The sequence below is a fragment of the Drosophila subpulchrella genome, chromosome 2L, assembly GCF_014743375.2.
Source record: "Drosophila subpulchrella strain 33 F10 #4 breed RU33 chromosome 2L, RU_Dsub_v1.1 Primary Assembly, whole genome shotgun sequence".
Lineage (NCBI taxonomy): Eukaryota > Metazoa > Arthropoda > Insecta > Diptera > Drosophilidae > Drosophila > Drosophila subpulchrella.
Genome location: NC_050610.1, coordinates 25820067 through 25840213, shown reverse-complemented (window position 1 = coordinate 25840213; position 20147 = coordinate 25820067). Strand labels below are relative to the sequence as shown.

General features: G+C 43.6%; 2 protein-coding genes across 11 annotated transcripts in view; one reads left to right on the top strand and one right to left on the bottom strand.

The window, feature by feature from the left end:
* Positions 1-20147, bottom strand: part of LOC119548275 (mucin-19) — a 44477-nt gene that overhangs the window by 5987 nt on the left and 18343 nt on the right. For 2 of the 10 annotated variants that reach the window (XM_037855428.1, XM_037855430.1), the window contains 11 exons: positions 19930-20107; positions 18098-18185; positions 17741-17894; positions 16475-16751; positions 16253-16342; positions 15665-15718; positions 14875-15084; positions 13756-13904; positions 12998-13173; positions 11878-12270; positions 1-2245 (listed from right to left, as the gene is read on the bottom strand). In XM_037855428.1, coding sequence (XP_037711356.1) covers positions 1-2245; positions 11878-12270; positions 12998-13173; positions 13756-13904; positions 14875-15084; positions 15665-15718; positions 16253-16342; positions 16475-16751; positions 17741-17894; positions 18098-18185; positions 19930-20107 — 4014 coding nt within the window. Of the gene's footprint in view, positions 2246-5831; positions 6275-11877; positions 12271-12997; positions 13905-14874; positions 15085-15664; positions 15719-16252; positions 16343-16474; positions 16752-17740; positions 17895-18097; positions 18186-19929; positions 20108-20147 lie in introns of those variants that run through there. The other 8 variants (XM_037855426.1, XM_037855427.1, XM_037855434.1 and 5 more) reach the window with 7 other exon arrangements.
* LOC119548277 lies at positions 18280-19889 on the top strand. The gene is made up of 2 exons (XM_037855440.1): positions 18280-19015; positions 19074-19889. The coding sequence occupies exons 1-2, from the start codon at positions 18430-18432 to the stop codon at positions 19820-19822; spliced, it is 1335 nt and encodes a 444-aa protein (XP_037711368.1). The 5' UTR covers positions 18280-18429; the 3' UTR covers positions 19823-19889.

The following is a 20147-nucleotide window of genomic DNA, read 5'->3' as shown; positions in this document are numbered from 1 at the left end:
TTGTTGAACTATTAAGCAGGGCGTGCAGTTTAGCCCTTTCCGTCTCTACGTCGATGGCGATGTGTCGCTTGCGCTTCTTGCCCCCAGATCCAGCACTTGGGACATTCAGCCCGCTCACCCCTCCGGCTGACGAGCCAGTTGCCGCACTCAGCGACATTCCGGGGAGCAGAGAAGATAGCGAGGTGGCATTTCCACCCGCGGCAGCTGCAGCCACGGCCGCCGCCACTGCAGCATTGATACTTTTGGCATCCAAACCAGGTAAACTGTTGCCAGACGATGGCTTCGATTGAGTGACCTGGGGTATTCCCGAAGACGAGGAGGCAGCGGACGCTGAACTGGCCACCTGCTGCATATGCGAGGACTGCAGGTGTTTTGTTACGCCCTGATCCGTGGTGATGGTAATGACATCGGGGGTCGTGGAGCGGCGCTCCAAACTGCTCAGGTGAGGAATAGATTCGTGAAGAGCAATGCTCAGGTCAGTGGCACCCTTGCAGCTGGCAAAGGCACTGTACTTGCTATCCACAGGCCACTTTCCAGACTCGACGCAGGCCACGATGTGCGCAATGCGGCGCTCCAAGGCGAAATCCTTGAACCATCGGATCATGCACATCTCCAGCTTGGGCTTCTCCAACTTCTGCTGCTTCACAGTCGCGGGTTGGATTACTTCTAGATCCGGAAAGCGGGCTTTAAGTTCGGCCGCCTGCTTTTTACACTCCTCTTCTACGGCTTTCTCCTTCTCCTTCATCACCTCGTCATCGTCAGGATCTGAAGGCCCAGCCACTAAGTCGAGAATCTCCTGTTCACCCGCAGGTTTCTTGGGAGCAGCTGCCTCAGATTCTGAAGGAATTGGGGATTTTTCAGAAGGCTCAGCTTCTGCGATTGATTGAGCATCTTTCTCCTTATCTTCGTTTTGCTCACTTGACTCTTCTTTTGATTCTTCTGCTTTCTCTTCATCAGTCTTTACAACAGCCTTATCTTCAGATTCCTTTTCGGAGGATTCCAAATCTTCAGTAGATTTTTCTTCCGCTTTAGAGGCAACTTCGTCGACCTCCATTTTTGAGTCTTCTTCTCCAGGAGCTTCAGATGTTTTCGGTTCTTCCTCTGTAGATTTTTTCTCCTCTGCCTCAGGGGACTTTTCAGGAGAACCTTCCTTCTCCTGACCATTTTCGGCAATGGATAACTCCTCAGTTTCCATTTTCTCTTCACTGGGCTTGCTTTCTTCAACTTCTGGTTCCAATTTTTCAGTAATGGATTTATCCTTCTCTAAATTTTCGACTTCGTCAACCAATTCCTTTTCTGTGGCTTCTGCCTTCAAATCTCCTACATCCTTGACTTCTGTTTCAACCTTTGTGTGCTCTTCTACCTCTGATTTCTTAGCTTCGGGACTGTCAGTAATGTCCTTCTTTTCTGGACTTTCTTCCGCCTTAATTTCATCTTTTACGGGGGTAGCAGGAGTTTCCTTTTTAATGACGCTCTCATCGGTCATGAGTTCATCATCTAGATCTATGACTTCATTCTTGACGGAAGCTGCTTTTTCTGCTGCCGCCTTCTCAGTTGCCGCTGCTTTTTCAGCTGCCGCTAACTTCTCGGCCTTTTCAGCGTTAAAAGCCTCTAGCTTGATGGTGCGCTGGATCTGAGCTTCCAATTCCCGAATGAAACGCTTCTCGGACTCTCCGAAACTGAAGTTTGGATCATTAAAGATAAAGGTCTCTGAGCGATAAAGTCCGTGCTTAAGGACGGCCGTGATCAATTCCTTGTCGTGCCGACCAGGCTCCCACCAATCTGGAGTATCAGCATTCTTTGTGCAAAGTTTTAGGCGCTCCTCCAGTATGGGATTTCGAGCCACTTCCCGGAGCTTGGCAAGTACTTCCAGGCGATCCAGTATGAGCTTGGCGTGCTCCTTCTCGATTTCCTCGATGATGCCTTCTAGGCCGCGCTCCGATTCTGTGAGCTTCAAGCCCGCCTGCCGTTTGCACATGGCCACAAAGACCTTATAGTAGTCCGTCAGTGTTTCATCACTCTTTCTTTCCAGGTGAGCCATCTGCTTGAATTTCGTCCAGTCGGGCGACAGAGAACTTCCATTGGAACCCATGGGTGTGGATAAGTGTAGGTCCACACCGTAGCCGGTAAGAACTCTTAGGAATTCGTATTCTTCCCGGCGATTCCACTTCTTGGGAATCAATTGAAGGCGCTGGGACTCACGCTCTTTGGCCGCCAGTTCAATCTTGCCCTGCCGCTCCATTTTCTGTAAAGAATAACAACAAAAATTAGCAATCGATTGAACGGGAATTCCTGTACAAATTTTAGACTTCAAAAAGTTATTTAGAGGTACCGATTGGTTTTGATTTGTGCAATAAGCCGGTCTTTGTTATAAATATTGGGTTGTTTTATGAGTAGCTTTGAATTATGGTTATGTTAGGGTACTAATTAGATTCCATACCAACCCTGATAACATCTTTCCCACATTTTCCAAAAGCTTTTGTTCTGTTATTAGATAGCAAAACCACATTAGATGACATACTACATTTACATTTTTTTTCAATTTAAACTATTACTATTCCCAAAACACTTCCTAGAAATAGATAATTACTTGTTAACTGTGTCATGACTCAATAGATTAGGTTGATGCCTGATCCGTTCACATAAACAGTTCCAGTACATTTTTACTAAAGAACCGAGATAAGATAATACCAACTACGTCGCAAGCGTAGTTCATAATGTGGGTTTCACAATCTTAAGGAATTAATAAAGCTAAATCATAACGCCCGATATAGTCAGATACTATGGAAATATATCGAATTAGGTCAGTAACTTTTTAATTTATTAAAAAAAAGCTGTGAGGTAACATATGCATAAAAGTATTTATTAAGTTTCTGCATTTGTCTAATGAAAGTTATTGTAATAGTAATCAATGTAAGATAAGTACTTCAAAAAAATAAATTGGTTGCATTTTGTTCCATATAACTTTCAAGAAATGTGATGCACTTTTAATTTCTTTATACTAGATATAGACATTTTTTTGGGCGACTTTTTAAAAGTATATATCTATTATTGTACAGTATTGTATAATTTTTTGTCAACACATACTTCATACTTTATCTCCATGCAATTATAACAAAGTTGGGAAACCCCGTGAATACACACATAAAGAGAACACCCCCGATATGTGATGTGTGCATTTTGCAAGTGCAAATTCATTACGAATATTTACACAATTTGGCTGGAAAAAGAATTAAAAAGCGTCCACCAGGAACGACCCTTTGGCGTTGCACCACCCTTCCCTGATTCCCAAAGGGGTGGTATCACCCAGAGCTCTGTGGTGGTGGTGCTGTGGGGTGGCGGCTATAGGACGACCTCCCTCGTCACCATCATCATCTCTATATACCAGACTACTGGCTTTCGAATTACACACAAATTTTTGCGAAAGGCAAAAACAACATTGAAGCTAGCGGAAGACAAAATGCGAACGGCAAGCGCAAAAAGAAAATGAGAGCGAGACAAAGGCGCAGAGAGAGGCGACCGAAACTGGAAATACAATAAAATCATAATAATAAAAGTAAAAAATCCATTTTACACCCCTAATAACGCTCCGGCCGAAGGACAGAGCATAGAGGACAGAGGCCAAAGGGCGACGGCAACAGAGAACGAGGTGGAAATAGAGACACGGCACAATAAGCACGGGGCACATGTACGCCGCACTAAGCAATGGCGCCCAACACAAAGGGGCAGGCAAGGAGGCTCGAAACAGAGACGGAGACAAACAAATGAATCCTGTGAGACCAATTGCACGCGCCACAGCCAAAGAAGCTCGTACACTCCCCCTCCCACACCCACTGTACACCCTGTTTCGTTCGTCGGTTTGGATGTTATGATAATAATAATAGGGACACACACTGCCGTAAAGTCGTACTCAACGAAGGGGCAAGAAACAAAGTCAAAGGCAGCAAGTACACAAAATTGCATGGGACCCTAGTGGTAAGGCAACCCAGTGAACAACATGAAAACAGAAATTTGGCTACCAGATGTCATGTAGTTCCTTCACTAATTCCCTTAAACAATTCGAATATGCACATTAAGATGGCCTAGACTGAAGCGCACACTATTTGAAATACTACGACAACAAACATTTTTTAGTTTGTTTTGAAAAGTTTACAAAGTGATTCCTTAATTTCCTATATTATTTTTGCCTATCAATCCATATATTCTTAACAAAGAACAAGGCTTTATAATAACAGCTTAAAGAATTTAGGGTGCTTAAGGTGCTTAGGGTTATTACAAATATTTGTTCCCTGTATTAGCGTAGTTTCTTTGTATGCGTGGGTAACTCTGATATCTTGAACTAAAACTAGCTAATAAACCATAACCCCTTCACACCACAAGTACGGGTATCTTTCCTGTAAATGAAAGGTGTGTGGAAGAACGACAGCTAGTGTTGCCAAGTTGACAAATAAATGCATAACCGAACCGCAAACTCAATGCAATCCTTCAAGAGATTGCATAGTGGTTGTACATGTGCGGGATATTTTCGAGTGTCTGTGTGTTTAGGGCTCCAAATCCTTTTGGACCGGATCCAAAAGGGAAAAAGGATGCCAAGTGTCGCGCAGGTTGGCAACTCTGTCTGCTTCCCTGTTTCTGTTTATACAGCTAACGGCTTTTTTCCCTAGTCCTCCCACCACCCCCTTCACAAGCCACCAGAAGCAGCCGACGAACGATGGCATAACGAAATCCGAAAAGGGGGACAAACAAAAACAAACGACAAAAGAAGATAAAGCGCCAGTGACTCGAGGCCTGCGCCTCTCGCTCGCACTCATTGCTAGTGGCATAATGCCCTTCTCTCTCTCGCATTTACACGATACAAGTGCGAGGCAACTCGAGCGATTGATTATGATTAGAACCGATGGCGATGGCTATGGCTACAACTATATGGCGAGGGCTGCCGCTGCGACTTCGTCTTGGACTTGGAGACGGTGGGCGAGGAGCGGGACGAATGAGAGAGCGAGATAGGGGAGCAGTAGGCAGCCGCGGAAAAACGAATTTAAATGAGCACCGCTTCGAACAGCCAACAAATAGATAAAACACGAGTACTGTTGCACACAGTGACGGTCAAAAAATTAAGTAGAGCCCCGTGGGGTTTGACAAATGGATTGGGTATTTAATTTTATAGTTTTTGAATCTCTATCATGGGCCTTTTATTTATACCACTACTTTATCTTCCACAACACTAAACACATACCCTTTACTAAGGGTACATGCAAATTGCAGATAATCTCGGGTAAATGATATATATTGAAATCGATCAATCTAGATTGACTTAATTGCAATTACTTTCATTCCCACTAAAAACCATACCAAAAACCATACCTAATCCTACCAATTTTTCAAAACCACATTTTGACCCTGCTATAATTTTGACCTCAGGTGTCTGCGTGGACTTCTTCCTACTCTTCTTCAGTTGTCTTTGGCTTGGCAGTTACACATGATACCCTCCTACTGACCCTCACTCCCCCGCCGTGTAAAGTGGCAACGACATCGACGACGTTTTTCGTTCTTCGTTCACGTGAAATCTATAGGCATAAATTTATTGTTTTGTATTTTCGCTCGCTGCACAGCGAATTGAGAGCGAGAGGGAGCCAACGGGCCCCACTGGTCCCCTCCTTCTCGCCCCGTCCCTCTCGCTCTCTCAAGTCTCGTTTACTTTTTCTTGATTTGCTGCCTGCACACATTCTTTGCATATTCTCTCTGCACTTTTGCATTCTCATTTTAATTAAGAGATGTGTGTCCATATAGAAATTGCCATCGCATCGCATTTGTTGTTGTACTTTTGCATTTACCTCCAAATAAATGCCATTTCCATTGTTCAATGTTGTTGGTATCGTCGATGCAGTTGTTGCTGCAATTTGTGAAGATTTGTTGAGATGCTCGCAGAACGCCGAGAAGCTGCTGAAGTCCATGGGTTTAATAACCTCCATTTTCGGACACACACTAATATCACAGGCTCACTGGTAATCAAGAATATATATCGAAATCGCAGCCTTACGGTTCCGTCATGATTATTGATTTCAATTAAGCACTAATTATCATTCATTGCGCCCCAATGACAACTATTTGCACGTAGTTGTTGCTGTTGTTGCCTTCGTTGTCGTTGCCTCGGCAATTACATTATTCCATTCCGTTTGATTATCACTCCCTCTCCCTCTAGCGCACTCCCGCTCTCGCGATTTATCGCGTTTCGTTTTTCACGTTTCCCGTCTCGCTGCGAGTTTCCACGAGCACTTGGACTTTTTACAACTTTACACCGCGGCGCTCAAACAAATAATGAGCGGAGCGCATTGCGGACTAAAATACAAGACACACTCCTCACCCAAACACACACACACACACAAGCGCGCGGGCAGGCAAACAACGGCGACAGCGGCTAAAATCGAATGCGAATCAGCCAGCAAGAGAGACTCAGAAGAGAGGGAGCCAGGGAGCGCGGGAGCGAAGGAGAGTGGGAAACCAAACAATCGTGAGATTAAGCCAAACGCCGTTTTGGGTGAATGTGAATATGAATGAGATGGGCTAAAAACTGAGACCGAATGCCGACTCTGAGGTGAATGAGCGTCACTTGCACCCACGGGGGAGAGCAGCAAGAGAGCGTCGACTTCGGCTTCGCGAGAGAGTGCGACTCAGGAGAGAGCAGAAGCAACCTCCTAGATGTGAATGTGGCCGTGAGTGAGCGAGTGTGCACTGGATGGACGAGTTGAAGAAGCGGCCGCCGCAGCAGGCACATTGTGTCAACTGTGTAATGTAGGCAAAGAAGCAGAGCAGCAGCCTGCCACACACTCACACTCGCACCCAAACCCAAGCCCATACCCGAACCCAGGACCAAGGAGCGGGAAGAGGACGAGCACAAGGAGGAGCTGGGGCACAACACACGGCGGAATCGGAGGCAAAAAAGCCAAGGCAATGAAACAAATGTACCACAAAAACTGTTGACGACACATAGAGAACGGCATAAAAGAGCGAAAGAGTGCGCGGCAGTCAACCGGAGGAGATGGAAAGGGATGGAAGGGGGTAATGACGGACGCAGGACCCTGCGGAAAAAGGGATAAATAAAATAATAGCAGCAGGAGCAGCGACAGCAGAAAGAGAAGGAGAAGTAAAGCCATGAAAATGGATTAAGTCCAAGAGCAGGTACAATGGGGGAACAAAAGTTAAGAAATAATCTTTGAGGTATAACGTTCGATACTTTTTCAGTGAAAACCATATGGTTGCACTAATATATTCATATCCACACGATCTCTCATCGAGGCTTTTTAACATATCTAGGGCCTCCGGCTTTAAACAACTTAATTAGTTTCAACTAAACTATATGCTTTAGCCCAGATAAAATGTCAAAAGAGGCTACCATAAACCAAACTGTGCATGGTACCCAGCTTTAGAATCCACCAGTAGTAGTCGTCATGCAATTTGCATTTGTAGGAGCTCAACCGTATTTCGTCCGGTAACAATCTGACTTTGATTATTGACATTTTGCAATTGTTTAATTAATACGACCTTTGGTCTATCTACATACGACACAAACACACTCACACATAAAGAATGACGGGAAAGAGAGTGAGGCCGTCAGAAAGTCAGAGCGAAAGATGGAAGCAGGGCCAAAGTGCGATAAGCACGTAGCCAGGGCAAAAACGAAACGAGATTATTAATCAATCCGCAAGATACAGATGCAGATACCGCATGAGTGAGCGAACCCGTGAGTGGATATCGCACACACCGAAATATGTACATACGTTCATGCATGAGTGAGCAGGGCGGATATAATCGCACAATCGATACGCGATGGCGACACATCTTCGGCAATGCACTCACTCACACCAGCGCACCAGCTAGCGTTCAAGATCGGCGAGTGGAGAGCACTCTCTATCCTAAATTTGACTAAACTAAATCAGGCAGAAGAAAGAAAGAGCAGACGAGGCAATGGCAGGTAGACAGAGTAGGCTCTCAATGAGATTAAAACTCGAACGCGGACACGTAGCCCACCGTAAATTGATGGACTGACCATTCGGCATATTGGTTAGACAGCGACTTTTCCAAATGTTTTATGACCGACAGGTGTGAAGTGAAAAATGCGCAGACGCAGCAGCTGCATCTCCAAAATCCTCTCAGCGAAGAATGAGAGAGCGAGAAAGAGCAGCACTGAGATGCGGCAGCAACACGTGAGGCGCACGCGCACAGTGGTATAAACTGAAAGGTGCATATTCTTGAAGCTATAATACGAATCAGCTTAAATTGACTTCAAATTAAATCTAATTAGTTAGACTCGGTTATTTTAAGCACCTTCATAAAGTCAATATAAACTATCAAACTGCCATATTCAAATTATCCCATCCCGACTTGCCCCACTGTGCACAGTATAAGCGGCAGACAAATACTAATAAAATAATAAATCGAATGGCAGCAGCAACAGCAATGGCCAGTCTAAAAAAGAGCAACGACAGCGGTCAGCAACAAAAGCAAGAGCATCCAAGCAAGTCGAAGGTGGGACCGAAGATGGAAACAAAAAAGAATGGCAAACCCACACCGGTGCACTCACACGCACAACATGAAAGCCAGCAACTTCTCTATGCTCGGTGTTCCAAATACACGTTGCAAATGCAAAAGGAATCAACAAAACAAAGCGAAAAATGCTTTTAAGCTGCAGCGCAGCAGCATAACGTGCAAAAAAGGCAAGTAGTGGGGAGGGGGCTCAGTGGAATGGGAGCTCAAATGAGCACAATTAGGCGGCTTTATCGAAAACTCGCGCTGTGCGAAAGAAGAGGACAGGAAAGCGAAACAGGAACAGGTCACCATTATCCCCATCTCCTTTTTCGCCTCCAAGTCACATATTGCGCTCAATAATTCAGTTCGTGAGAGCAGAGGCAAAGAAGAAGAATCAGCAGCAGCAGCAGCAGTAGCAGCAGCCACCCCCCTCAGACATTTGGGTGGGCGCACACGAAAAGGAAAAAATTAAACATTGGATAAATCCAGAAAATGTAAAATTACAAACACACATCGCAGACAGCGAGGGAGCAGGACAGCGACTGCGACAGAGACGGAGAGTGAGGCACAGGCACTCTCGCATGGAAAACTAATACATACGAACAGCAGCGCAAGTACAGCCAACGTAGCTAGGCAGCAAAACCAAAACCACCCGATGATATCGAATGCCCAAACAGCAACAGCAACAACAAGTACAAGAGCAATAAAACCAAGTCGTCCACCAACGCCACTGCTAACGTCTCTGCTTGCGTCGCGGCAGCCGCAACAATCATCGTCACCAAAGAAGAACTTCACTTCGTCAATACAACAACATCGGTAACGGCAGCAACAACCACTTGGCTTTGGTCTTCTTGCTGCCGCCGCCGTCTCCTTCCTCTTTACGCTCCTGTTGTTGTTGTGGGTTTGATTGATGGCGCGCTGCCTTTGCCGCTGCCTCTCTGCCTTTTGATAATGGCGGCGTCGCCCATTCAGCGATGACCACTTGAACACAAAAGTTGTTTTCCGAATCTGGCTGTTTTTTGTGCTATAACCTACAACATTTATGATTACCTAACAGTGATTTTTAAAAGATAGCCCATTCGTAAAGATATTTTTAAAAAGTGGCGCCCAACGAGGGATCTTGGTTTTAAGGCAGTGGTCGGCAGCGGCCTATCTAGTGAGCATAGGATAGTGTTCTGCCCATCCTCTGCTCGCTCACGTATAACGTAGATGTTCGTATGACTTCGGCATGAGTCTTCGGGTCTTTTTTTTCTCAGCTTCGGCGTGTTTTTTTGCTTCTGCGGCAGAGAATTTCAGTGCAAAACAGAGAAACGTCAGGCGTCAGAGCGCTGCGCGCCAACTTCGTGTTTTTTACACTTACACTAATGCAAGGCAAACTGTGATGGTATGTGTGTGCCGACCACTGTTTTAAGGCTACAAGCGTCCCTTAACACTTCCCTGTCAAGAGGCAATCCAATCATTTGGGTGTAGTTTATTTAAATGCGGATCTCCACAGTATGGAGTCTATGTCTTGAGTGTAAACATTTTTTTTTTTTTAAGTGGCGCCCAACAAAGGATCATTACAACAAAGGATAATTCAATCATTTAGCTTATTAAAGTGGAGTATTCGACAGTATAGAGACTATACATAAGATTCATTTAAAAAATAAATATTTTTCGAAATTGGCGTCCAACGTGGGATATAGCTCAATAGTTTGAGCCCAACGTGGGTTTCTCACAAAGATTCTAAGATAGAGCTTATACCACATTTACTGTACTACATTTTAAACTTATTTTAAAAATAAATCGATATCTTCCCTATTTATTGTAATGCTAAGTTGGTGTGGGCTCATGCTTTAATCCTAACTACCTCTAACTATACACAAATGATGAATAAAACCTGGTCAAACAAAATAATGTCTTACATAGAGCAAATTGTGACTAGCACTTTAAATATAGGGATAAATTTGCGCCCTAGGGTATAAGTAAATATCCTGAAACACTTAAATCCATTCTATCCCTGAGTTAGCTCGTATTCAGCGCATCTCTAACGTCTGCCACTACAGTGGGATTGCCGCAAATCGAAGCGTCAGGTTGTACAATTGACTCTGGCTCTTCGCTTTGGCTCATAATTTGACCCAAGCCTTTTGGCCAACACGTTGCGGGTTCCACTGTTCTGCCGCGTATCTGCTGCTGTTGTTGCTGCTGCCACCTCAAGGGGCAGCAAAAAGGCGAAGCAGAGGCAGCGGCAAGGAAGCAAAAGCAACGGTTTCGTACTAGACAGAGGAATTGAGGTGGAGTTTGGAGGTGGTGTTGCTGTTTTTGTTTCTGCCGCCGGGTGTGCAAAGTGGTTTGACATTTCCTCCGTTTTGGCCGCTCATTCGCATTCCCATTCGCGAGATGAGATGAAATGCGATGAGGAAAGAGCAGAGGAGATCCGATGAGAGGACCATCTCAGCATCGTGTGCACCGCATTTCGGGTTCAAATTCGAGTGTATGTATTTCTTTTATTTTGCATAAATTAAGCATAAGTGTATTTGCTGTCGTTTCTCTGCTCTATCGCTGCCTCGGTTTCGTTTTCTCGTCGCTCGCTTTCTGTTGTTGGTTCATTCGGTAAGACCACGCACACACACAGAAAAGGGAGGATACACAGCGAGTTAACAGACTTTTCACCTCCGAAACACCATGCCCCCCATCGGGTGGGTGTTGACTTCGCTTTTTATTTAGTCTGATTTTCTGAGCTATTTTTTGGCTCTTCACACGACCCCCTGGCAAAGTAGATTTGTCGATAATGGTAACAAATGTGGGGAGCATCAAATTTTTTGGAACATTTTTTAAGCTCTTCGGTATTAGTAAATTACATTATCAACTAACACTCATTGATTAACTGTATCGCTTTTTTTATCAGCAACCGTGAAAATCTATAAAATCACAACCTGTAAGTTACGTACTACCAATGAGTTCGTTAGTTACTATCTAAGGATTCAATGCAGAATTATTAGTAATGAATTAGGCAAAAAGCTAAATTATCTTTTCATATTTCGATAGTTTAACAAGTCATGCAGGTTAGTAGATATGCAAGTGTGGTTAGCAGTATTTTGTGTAGTGGCGTTGTTTTTATGTCAGTGTTTTTGGGTTTAAGTTTCCCATCGGGGAGTTTATTAGACTGTTCACGGTCTATTAGCGCCTCAAAGGGTGGCTTTCCTACAGGCTGTATTATTTGGCTTGGTCATTGAGTGGTAGTTGAGGATTGATTTCGAGCCACAGGGGTTTGAGTGGGGGTTGATTAAAAGGGCAGGCAAGGGGTTGGTTGTTCGACTGGTAGTGTAAATGGTAATAATATAAAAAGAGAGGAGGTACTCATCACTAGCGTACATTGTTCATGCTGACCAGGTACATGGCCAGTTTATTGATGTCCAAGTTGGCCAGCTGGCTGACATCTGTGGTGTTGAGGATGCTGAGCATTAGGCTGATGTCGGCGGCGGTGGGCATGGCTGCCATGACTCCCGCTCCGCCTGTGCCCACCTGCCCGGATCCACCACCGGATCCTCCGGCACCTGCTGCGGCCGCCGCCGCTGCTGCGGATGTGCTGGCCCCCTGCGATTGCATCAACGCCTGGAGACTTCGGCCACTGCCATCGTGCTGACCAGAGGATCCCACTCCGGAGCCACTGCCGCCGGAGCCGCTCTGTAGCTGCATTTGCATGGACTGAAGGGTAGGTGTGGTGGGAACCGAGAGCGGGGGCGTCGATGAAACCAATGCCTGGAGCTGTGGGACAAATGTGACAATCACAGAGAAAGAGTTGGAGGAGTTGGTAACATCGCAAATTCAGCAACAAGTTCAGATTAAATGCCACGGATTCGAGGGAATGGCTGGAGATGAGTTTATTGAGATGATCTTGATGGCAAAGAAATTAAGTGCAATCCTCTGTCAGCGTTTTACATAGTTTTGTTAATCAGCTGTTGGCTGCTTGAGTTTATGGTGTTCTTTACTTTTCAATTTTTGATGCTCACGAAAGTGATCGAATTCGGTTGCATTTCGGATCCGTTCCTCTGTCCGAGTCGTTGTCCACAGTTCGTTCTGTACGCTAACTACGGTGCACGGTTCGCAACTAACTACGGCCAACAGCTAAGCAACAAAACTACGTACTTTCAACACTGGACACTACAACATAATCAAAGAACATAGAACAGGAAAATTAAAACAAATCAAATATCAAATGGGTTAGGCAACAGACAGATTTTGAATCATCTGGGGTTTTAATCCTGATAAAAAAAAAACATTAATGGTATGCAAATATTTTTCTGCTATTTCATTTTTTTCTAGGTTTAATCAATATATTTTCTTAATCAAGGTCATTTCAAAGCTTTCTTTCTTTGAATGGATGTATATTGGTACTTTTCAGTAATAAATTAATGGCTGTGATGTGAAGGTGGACTTAGGTAGATGATGGGATACACGGGGTTGGTTAGTCATAAAGAATCAGTAGACTCACCTTGGCCTTCTGCTGCAACTTCAGTTCCTCCTTCTTGTAATTCCTCTGGTAGGCGGTGATCACGCGTCGGAGGCGAGTGTTAAGGTCCTGCATCGATGGCCACATGGTTGTGGCATCCTCGACGGCTGCCACGGTTGGCGGATAGCTGCCGGCCACGCTCTCCTCCTCGTCCAAGCCTAAATGTGAGTTGGAGTTAGCATTGTCGGTGGTGTTGTTAGAGTTAGCCGCTTTGGATGATGGATTATTGGTGGTGGTATTGGTAATGGTAGTAGTAGTAGTGGTGGTGGTGGAGATGTTTGTGGTAGCATTGTTAGTGCATGATTCCGTTTTATCGCCTTCGGCACGGGCAATGGCAGCGCCATCGTCTTTGGTTTCCCCAGCAGGAGCATCAGCAGTTGACTCCTTGATTTCCTTTTCGTTTTCTTTTTTCTCCGATTCGATGTCCGATTCGAGGGCATCGCCAGCCTTTTCCCCAATCTCCTGGCCTTCTCCTGCAGCCTCCGGCGAACTGGAGTCGGCCGGATCGCAAGAAACCGAGGCTGAGACTGGCGCGCTCTTTTTATTTATTTTTGTATCTGATGTATCTGCCGATTCTGGAGTTGGTGATAATGCGTCCTGCTGGGCGACCGCCACATCGACATCGCTGCCTTTGCCCGGCAAAGCTTCGGATTTGGATGAGGATTCGGAAACGGTTGAGGCATCTTTTTCTCGTTCCGTTTTGTCGTTGCCGCCGGTGCCGCTTTCGCTGCTGGTCTTACCCGACGAACTGGGGCGCTCCGGGTCGAGAAGCGAGTCCTTGTTGTCGCCGCCTGTGAGTTTGGTGGAGTCAGAGTCTTTGGTCGTGGTGGTGCCGTCGTCGTCCACCTCGTCGCCATCATCGTGCTTCGAATTTGCGTCGTCTTCGTTTCTGTAGTGCCAGAAAAATAGTTCAAAGTTAGTAACAGCTCTAAAGCGCAGATCGTATATTGGGTGGAGGTCATGCCCAACGCAGTTAAAACGTTCTTAATACACTGAGAGAGAAAATTCACAACACACGCACACACACATTCAGCGCAATGTCAATGGATCAATGCTTTCAATGTGCGTGTTAATGGGAGACACGTAAGCTTATGTAGGATCCGACGGTTCTACGGTAATATCTTATCAATAAATTATTTGCCTAAACTTGAAACTCGTATGATGATTTCTTACAAAAAGGTTCTGCAAAAATTTAACAATATACCTCTCTAGTTAATATTTTTTAAACTGATAATAGCTATTAAACTTTTTCTCCTTACATTCCAATTTCTAATAATCTTCAATTTATAAAATGTCAGGGAGGAGCTGAAACATTAAATTATTTAAAGCATATATCAATGCTATGGTTTTTGGATGAATGCGTGTGTGCGTGGGGGATGGGTATGGAAATGAGTTTAAGCACTTCCTGTTCGTTTCCTTCAGTTTCGAGATTGTCACCAACCACATCTGATTCGGAGTGTCTGAGCTTTGATATTCTCCTCATTTTAGTACTTGTGAGTGACGTATGTGAATTACTTAATGGCATTCATGTATGGATGCTAACTACTTTGATTTGTGTTTTTCTATCCGATGCGTTTCAAGGTAAAAACTCGAAATAAAATGATTCATTTTTTAGGCGACTAAAAGTGATGGGCAAAAGGTTTTCCGCTTAGCAACAAAAATTTTTTTTATATTTTTTAAATGAAACTATTGTATTATCAGTCTAAAATTTTTACACTCAAATAAGGCTAAAACAAAATGGAGTTAAGTTATAATCAATGATCGGTTTTGTACCTTTAAGACCTTAAAAAAATAAATAGAGCTTCCTCAAAACACATCGGATTAATTTAGATTTGGTTTTATTCGTTTCTAAGACTTACATCGGCAAATTCGTGACAGCCAAATCGTCACCGGCCGCACCGGCGCCCACATGGGTGACAAAGCACAGATTGGGATCGGCGCGCATTTGACGATACATTTCACAGCCATGCTTGTAGGTTCCGACCAACAGACTCTTATCACAACAAATGGGATTCCACCATGAGGATGGCACTTGATCTGGCGTTGGCGGCGGGCGAATGGGGAGCTCGCTACATATGATCGTATCGGTCGATGAGTACATTCGATAACATTCAAATGTGTTTGGTGGATTGGGGGATTTGAGAGATGCGCGAAAAAAGAAATGCGTTGGTTTAGTATAAATTCAATTTTGTTGGTTCAACAATTTTCGGTATGAGGTAAAATAAAAAGAACGTAAAAACACCAAATAAAAATGAGAAATCATAAAAGGTAATCAAATGAAAATCGTAACATTGTTAATTGCCAATTTGCACTACAGATTTACCACTACAAAATGCAGAAATTCATACAAAGCAAAATTCAAAAAGATTGATGAGCATCTTCATCGTCTCACGATTTCTTGTTTTTGAATTTGGAATTCGTTTAAAAAATAGAAATTAAATTATAGAACTGCATGTGTAATTTCGGTTGATTTTTTTTGTATTATGAGGACGACTGCACGTGTGAAGGATATAAAGATATTGAGAGTAGCGTGGATTTCCCTATTCGCCTGCTTTTTTCTTAAATGCGAGAAATAGCGTGCGAGCAAGCGAGGGCGACGACTGATGGCGATCGATATATCGGTGGTTGGGGAATATATGGGCATATTACCTTTCCAGATTCAGATTCAGATTTAGTGCCAGCTGCTGCTTGGCTTTCGTACTGCTGCAGTTTTTGGTGGTTATATAATATACGTATAGATATTGGCAATGAAGTCAATTAAGTATTTTTAAGGTTGGTTAAACGAATCGATAACACAAAACACAGCGATACAAGTAGAGTTGATATGCCGAGGATTAGTTGGCAAAATGTAGAATATGAAAGTTGTGGTTAGAAATGAGCAGAGTAATGTGAAGGTGTACAGGTGTTAACATAATGGACAAGCGATCGAACGTACAAAGAGAGTTAGGATATAAAGATAGAGAGCGGATAAAAGACGGTTGCATTCCACCTGAACTTTGGTAGACCCAAAGTTCTTATAAAAATAATAGTTTACAATTCTTGAAAAATCAGATCACAAATTGGCATTAGTAATTAAAGTATTAAAATATCTATAACAAAATGTAAAAGTAAATAAAAAAGTAATCAACACTCTTCGGCAATCAGTCAGTCAATCAATCAATCAACAACAACAACAAACAAACAAAATGATTAATGAATGCTAAGTCTTTAGCAGGAGACTCAGAGTGCCGCGCCTACCTGATGGGCGTATTGTCCTTGATCTGCTGAACAAACTCGCCAATAACCTCATGTTGTATATAATAGAGCATCCTCACACGCAGTAGAACCCTGTGAATATTTAAATAAAGTAAACAAAATGTAGAAAACAAAGAAAGAAGAGAGCGAAGAAATTTTGTATTAGTAAAAGTCGGTCTCCAATTCGGGAATAGCTTATAACGAGTTCGATTCCACACGACTCACTTATTGGCGTGTCTGCCCAAATGCTTTTTGTAGGCGCCCTCCAAGTATGCATCCGCGTCGTACTTCTCCTTTTTGCTCCAGTGATTCGGGTCATGAATACTAGTGACCGCCGCGGCCACGGCACTGGCACTGATTCCGCCCCCATCCTTATCGGATCCATCCAGGGCGCTGGATTTGTGAGCCGGAGTCGTGTTCCCGCTATTGCTACCGGATGCAGTGCCCGGAGCAGGAGTAGACATTCCCGTGGATTCCTTGTTCGACTTGCCACCATTGCGTCCTGTAAACAAGAAGCGATTTCACAATATAAGTAAGTGCCTCCAAGTCAGATCATCCCTCAGATTTGTTTAAAACTCGATTCTAAGGACAACTCATCGTTAGTATTGAAAATGTAAAATGCAAACGATTTTGCAGCTCTAATGAGTATATGATCTTTCCAAATGTATTTTTTTCTTAGCTTACGCATAATAATATACACAGAACATAAACCAAAAGCTATCTTCGTTAGAAAATGGATATAAACTTTCTCTGAATATTATTCATAAACTTGAAAATTTAGCATCTTGTGATAATAAAACAATAAGTAAATTTTTAACTAGAGTTATTAAAAATCACTAAAATTTTATATCACAATTTAATTAAAGCAAATGCAGATGAATTAGTATTAAAGCTTCACCGAAAATAGTTAAAGCAGTATAATTTACAATAGGATCTGTTAATGTGAGTATAAACATTTATGTATTTAACGGATATTATTATTTATATATATTATTATATAATAATAAAAAGTTGATATAGTAAAAGGCATACAATTGCATGGCAACAAAACATACACACACTTTTCTTCGTCGAGTCGAGTTCGGGGTCAAAATAAGTCTCTGTCCTGGTCCGGTTTGAGGTGGTAATTGAGAGATTTGATTCGAGTTTGATGTAAGTTATTTAGGAGGAAGCAAAGATCAGTGGTAACACTGGGAAATATCGGAGGCCATTACATAGACCCAAACAAACAAACTACATAAATTAAAGTTGATTCTTGGATAATGTGGCATTTACGGATACGGAAAAGTTGAAGACCACAATTAAAATTATAGGTAGGAGAGTCCCATACAGATACCGGGTAAGAATTTTGTACAAAAACTTGGTTGGTGTTGTCTATTTTTTTATGGCAACTCGCTTCTTTTATAAATATTTTCTGCTTTTTTCTTTTTTTGATAACTCTCTACGTCCGTGCAGCAGTTGGAGTGTGCGTGAATGTATCTTTTACCATACCTTTGGCGTTCCTACCTCGTGGCACCAAGTTGTGTAGGCCACTATGATCCCTGCTGATCTTCTGCACCTCCCCATCCTCCGTCGGCGTAATCAGGTCCCAGATGAACGTTTTGATCTTCTCATCACCCTTGTAGACCTGCAGGCAGTAAAGAAGCTGCGAGGAATATAGAAAACATCTATGTTAATGCGAGTCAAATAATATTGTATATCATCTATGTTATGTTTTGTTTCAGCAGGTTGAGAAGTTAGTTTTTACTCAGCGAAAACCTAAAGTTTCCTCAATATTAGCATGATTGGTCATCATTATTGGAATTGTTTATTACTTTTATATCTGAGCATGGTTTTTTTTTTACTTACGATGATGCGAGCACAATCCTCGACGTCTATATCGCGCCAACCGCGTTTAAATTGTCCCAACTCCAAAAGTTCCGACCATCGGCCCCAACTGCAAAAGAAAAGTTCGAAAAGTTAGTGGATAGTAAAAAAAAAAGCTATTGAACAAGCCAATTTATTAATAATTCCTGACCAGTCTAGTCATCATTCATTTTCCATTTATCACAACAGAACTGGTCAAACATTTTCTCACACAAAGGAAACAATTTAAATCCTTACAAATTAAACAAAGCCAAAAACCAACCAAAGAAGTTTATTGTTGTATTGGAAACATAGTCCCTCAAATTGCTGCAATCATGACGAGCATCATGTCGGAACATAGCATGAAGACCGAAACGCAGAGCAGGCGTTCGGTAAAATCACATGCAAGCAAACTGCATGTATTCGAATATGTTGCGCCGCAGGACTTGGACGTCGTGGCCATCATCTACAAGTACTATCTGGAGGACTTTCGCAACTTCACGGAAGAGGAGCGTCAATTGCGATTGGCCAGTTTGGATGCCCTGGATATGCTGCGAACCATCGAGCAAGTGCACAACGATGTGGCTACTCTTAGGTTGGAGAACCACATCATGGTCGAGTTCCTCGAGAAAAACGATCCAAAGTTGTTGTTGGGATTAAGGCAGCGTCGCACCTCGATTCTTAGAAAATTGCAAACGAAGCGGGGATCTGCGCAGGGAAGTCATGGCGTGAGTAGCCGGCACTCGAGCTCTAAGCGCTCCATACCCATGTCAGTGAATCAGCTGGTCTCCATAAGTGGCATCGGAGCCCCAGAAAAGCGACGTGGAATAGACTACAAGCTGAACTTCAAGGCGAAAGCCGAAATGGCCGAGAAAAGAGCTGCTGAGGTGGAAAAGCGGGTAACTGATATCGAACGAAATGGTGGGTAGGATGACTTCTGAGCTTTGTGGTAAAATCTGATTCACAATCTGCTTTGCAGCCATGACCGAAGTGAAACAGCTGAGGGCCAAGATAGAGGAACTCCGCTTTCGAAGTGAGGAAACCATTGAGACGGAGAACAACTTTATGCTTCACTTTCTGCGAGATGAGAACGATGTGGCCTTCTTGGAGTCCGCCACCGAGAGGCAGATTGAACGAAAGCTGCGCAAGTTCACCACAAATTGGTTTAAGAATGCACGCGCTTTACTGGGAACCATGAAACTAACCATAGTATCTCTGCAAGAAACATGCCAGCAGCATCGGGCGGATCTGATAACCAAATCTGACCTAAGCGGTATCTTAACGGCGGTGGATTTTGAGAAGCTGATTATAAAGAGGACCGAGTTGGTTAATCAGTTGGAAGAAAAGAACATCCACATGGCGGGTCTCAAAGGAGTCACTGGTAAAACGTCCTTGGCCATGACTGAGGAAAAACAGGCCATGATGAACTTGGAGACTGAAATGCGAACCGTTTTAAACAGAACGGAAGAGGTCACGCGAGCCATTCAGAAACTGGAAAAGGAGGTGGCCGCCGTTCAAATGCATAACACCAAGGACTACGTGACCCTGGATGAGTTGAGGGCCCAGCTCCAAGATTATGAGGCCCCGAGTGTCAGCGAGTACATTGAGCGAAAGGAGGAGGCCCACGTCCTTGAAAAGGAGGAGAAGATGCTGCAGCGCAAGATATACATCCTCAACATGAAGCTTAATAACGCCATTCGTCGGCGAAACCGTCTTGACGACAATTAAATTGTACGTTCGCCTATGAATGTTACTTGCCAAAAATAAAGCGTATACTTAAATTGATTTTGATCCACTACCAAATCTAAATTAGATTATTTCGCGTGTGCACTTACCCAAAGGAGAGCAGTCCCTTTTCCACCTTGAAGCACTCGGACTTGGCCCAGTTGCCATATTGAATCTCCTCCAATCCCAAAGCAGCCAAGGCATCCCGTTCTCGTGGAATGTATTCATCGTGGCCCTTCTTTTCCCGAGTACGGTCGCGCTTTTCTTTTCGTCGTCGAGAGCGGAGACCTAGTTGGATTACATGATTAAAGTAAGCTTCATAAGAATT